We start from the raw sequence: 3,916 nt of genomic DNA on the forward strand, positions 1-3,916 counted from the left end.
GCAGGAAATGGCATCTCAGCCACACTTTCCTGTTCTGCAGAGGTGGGGAGGGAGCACCACTGAGAAGCAGCCTGGGTTCTTGTACAGGAGGCGCCCTGGGCTGTGGCTCTGTGGTCTCCGTGCACAGTAATATGTGGCTGTGTCCACAGGGTCCATGTTGGTCATTGTAAGGACCACCTGGTTTTTGGAGGTGTCCTTGGAGATGGTGAGCCTGCTCTTCAGAGACGAGCTGTAGCGCTTATCATCATCCCAATAAATGTGTGCAAGCCACTCCAGAGCATTCCCTGGGGGCTGTCGGATCCAGCCCACACCCATTCCAGAAGTGCTGAGTGAGAACCCAGAGAAGGTGCAGGTCAGCGTGAGGGTCTGTGTGGGTTTCACCTGCGCAGGACCAGATTCCTTCAAGGTGACCTGCGACAAGACCCCTGTGGAGAAAGCATAAGAAGATTAAGCTCACAAAGAAAGGAACAGATGTTTCACCCCCGAAGGAGTCCCTGACCACAGCACTCACAGGAAGGGAAGGTCAGCAGCAGGAGCGTGGAGCAAAGCGTGTCCATGGTGGGGCACAGGAGTCTCTGAGCCAGGTCCTGTGCTCGGCTTTTCAACCCAGAGGAGGGTGTGGCTGGTGGAGATTTGCATCCCCTCATCTGAACCCTACTCTATGGGGTGCACCCAGGTCTCAGGACTCAGTGGGGGAGTGTATCTGTGGTGAGGAGCAGTGAGCCCTCAGGTGTGAGCGTCCACATGTGCTCTCCATGGGGCATACCATCTCATTTCAGGGCCATGACTCTCAGTCAAGGATTGAGGCTCCTGCTCCTACAGATAGGGTCTTCTTGGATGCAGACTGCTGGTTTTAGTCCTAGATAATTAGTGTAGAAATCAAGAGAGCTGGTGTTCTTCCTCTCTTCAAGAGAAATGAGGGTGGGTATCTGGGAGAGCAGGGGCTCCCCACAAGCATTCTGGTCAAAATCCTCTTCGATTAGGGGAAAAAGTGATTTTTTTAAATTGGAGAGGAGAAAGTAAAACAAACAAAAAAAACAATTAAAAATGTATTGTGTGAAGAAGTGTGTGTTTATCAGTACGTCTGCACAAATCTGCATTCCTATAGGAAAGTTCCACGAATAATCAATATAGTCCTTGTACCCCTTCAGCCCTGTAGAGAGAGTAGACTGCATGCATGACTTCTATTTTCTTACCCCATGGATGAGCAGATGCCTTGGACAAGGAACTGGAAGACTCTAGAGGGAGCAGCTGGCTGACCGCTCCAGCCTTGCTCTGCACCTGCAATGGATGTGGTCTCTGTGCTCATACAGCCATGGAGACTCCCTTCAGTTCACATTGTCCTCATTACTGCATAAAATAATGTATAGAAAGTGAACATTTCTAGAGTAATGCACTGATAAATACAAACCTCCATTGGTAGCCTCTGAGATTCATAAATTAGTGGATTTAGACATTTGCACTACTGCCATAAAATAGTATCATTCTATAACTCATTGTGTTGTTGGGAAACCATAGTTCTGCTACATTGAAGTCTAGTGATTTACAATGGGCTCTATTTTTTTTTTCTTTTTTTATTGTACTTTAAGTTCTGGGGTACAAGTGCAGAACATGCAGGTTTGTTCTATAGTTACACACGTGCCACGGCATTTCACTCCATCCATCACCCTGTCATCTGCATTAGGTATTTCTCCTAATGCTCTCCCTCCCCAATCCCCCTTATTCTTTTTAGAGTGAAAAACCATGCTAAGGATGAGGCAGCTCAACTTAATAAAAAAACTTTTGGAATGTAAAGAAATTCACAAGAGAAAAACAATCAACCCCATTAAAATTAGGCAAAGGGAATGATCAGTCATGTTTCAAAATGCATGATCAGTCATGCATTCAAAAGAATGCATACATGCAGCCAATAAACCAGGAATAAAAGTTTAACATCACTGATCATCAGAGAAACACAAATCAAAACCACAAGATACCATCTCACACCAGTCAGAATGGCTGTCATTAAAAAGCCAAAAAGTAATAGATGCTGGTGAAATTGTGGAGAAAATGGATTGCTTATACACTGTTGGCGGGAGTATAAATCAGTTTAACCATTGTGCAAAGTATAGTGACTCCTCAAAGAGCAAAAGCAGAACTAGCATTCAACGCAGCAATCCCACTACTGGGTATATACCCAGATGAATATAAATCATTCATTCACCAACCCCTTACAGGCCCCGGTGTGTGGTCTTCACTGCCCTGTATACTTTTGTCCTCATTGTTCAACTCCCACTTAAGAGTGATAACATGCGGTGTTTGGTTTTACGTTCTTGCGTTAGTTTGCTAGAATGGTGGAGATTTGGTTGTCAACTGGAGAAAACAAGACTAAGGGCACTGAGATGAAATAATTAAACATGTACAATCTTTTCACATTCAGAGGATAGCCTGGATGTAGCTCATGAAAGGAATATAGTGACATTCAAGGTCATAGACAATAGTCCTTGAGTTCTTACAAAACTGACCTCAGAGAAGCTCACCTATAACTGCCTTTCTCTTGCCTTTGGCTGTAAAAGTGTTTCATTACGATTTGGCAAAGATGTATGAATTTACACTTGCCATCGGTAATAGGGTTCCCAGCCCTGCTCCTGTGGCAGAGGGCCCACCCCAGCAGGAACCACATGCTGATAAAGTGGAAAGCTTCTCCCCAACCCTCCACTGAGTGCCCAGCTCCTACATTGAAGAAGAAAAAGGCTCCTAATCTCCACCTGCGGAGCCTTATTTAGGGGCTCTGTCTCAGCAGCAGGGGGAAGGGGAAGGGCGGTGCTGACACTTATTCATAAAATAGAGTTCCGAATCTGGTCTTGAAGGACCTGGCTTCTTTTACAACAGGGTGTGGAGAATTACAAAGCCTGAGAGTGCTCTCAAAAACAGTGGAGGCCGTGGTAAAATGCACTTAGAAGGAGATGAGTGGATGCACGGGAGATCCAGGCTAAACTGCAGGGCTGCTGGCTTGCAGGAGAGAACCAAGAAGAAAGAGAGCAGGGAAGAGTTCTGCTGGGGTCAGTACAAACGTAAGGCACTGTTTGTTGAAAGGAGTCCACGTTTGTTTGGTTCCATCTGAAGAGCAATTTAGACTGCAGTGCATTGTTGAAAATATAAATTTCCAACTGCAAGTAGTGGAGCTCAACATCTGATCCTGATCAGGGAAGGGACAGAGAGAGCCCAGATCAAACAGTGACACGTAACGGTGATGGTGTTATCCATGACTGTGTCTCTTGGCATCTTTCAGGCAGACTTTATGTCACTTAGAAGAAAGTCTGGAGTTCACCGTAATGGTTTGTATCATATTTTGCAGGACATTTATGTTCTTTTTAGTTTTTAACACACACACACACACACACACACACACACACACAATGTTAAGTATCTGAACACATGTATGTGAACATAGGATTTTAAACCTTTGTAGCACATACTCAGGAGGAGATTTCTATGTTATGGATTAAGGAAATGTTTAATTTTATAAGAAACTCTAAATGGTTTTCCTGGAACTGTTTCATTTTACATTCCCACCAGCAGTATTTCAGTCTCTAGGGGCCTGGCATGCTCACTGACACCGGTATTGTCAGTATTTCTACTTTATTTTGTGTCATTCTAAAAATTCTATAGTAGTGTCTCCTTTTGATCTTGATTTGCATTTCATTAATGGAAAATCATATTCATATGCTGATGTGTCATCTGTACATATTCTTTGATAAAAAGTTTGCACAAACATTTGCCTATTTTATAAACAGATGGCTTCTTTTTGCTGTTGAGTTTGCAGATTCTTATCATGATTACGTTGGTAATAGGTGATTTGCAAATATTTTCTACTCTGAAGCTCATCCTGATTTTCTTGATAGTCACGTGAGTAGAAAATGTTTTAAAATTTGAT

The 3,916-nt window shown here is 43.7% G+C and overlaps 1 gene segment (V, D, J or C); it reads right to left on the reverse strand.

Moving 5' to 3' along the window:
- Positions 1 to 627, reverse strand: LOC116547047. The segment is given in 2 exon segments: positions 1 to 425; positions 512 to 627. Coding segments are annotated over 2 exon segments (456 nt in total).
- Positions 628 to 3,916: the final 3,289 nt, after the last annotated feature.

Source organism: Sapajus apella, unplaced genomic scaffold, assembly GCF_009761245.1.
Source record: "Sapajus apella isolate SASKATOON/1434 unplaced genomic scaffold, GSC_monkey_1.0 scaffold1947, whole genome shotgun sequence".
Lineage (NCBI taxonomy): Eukaryota > Metazoa > Chordata > Mammalia > Primates > Cebidae > Sapajus > Sapajus apella.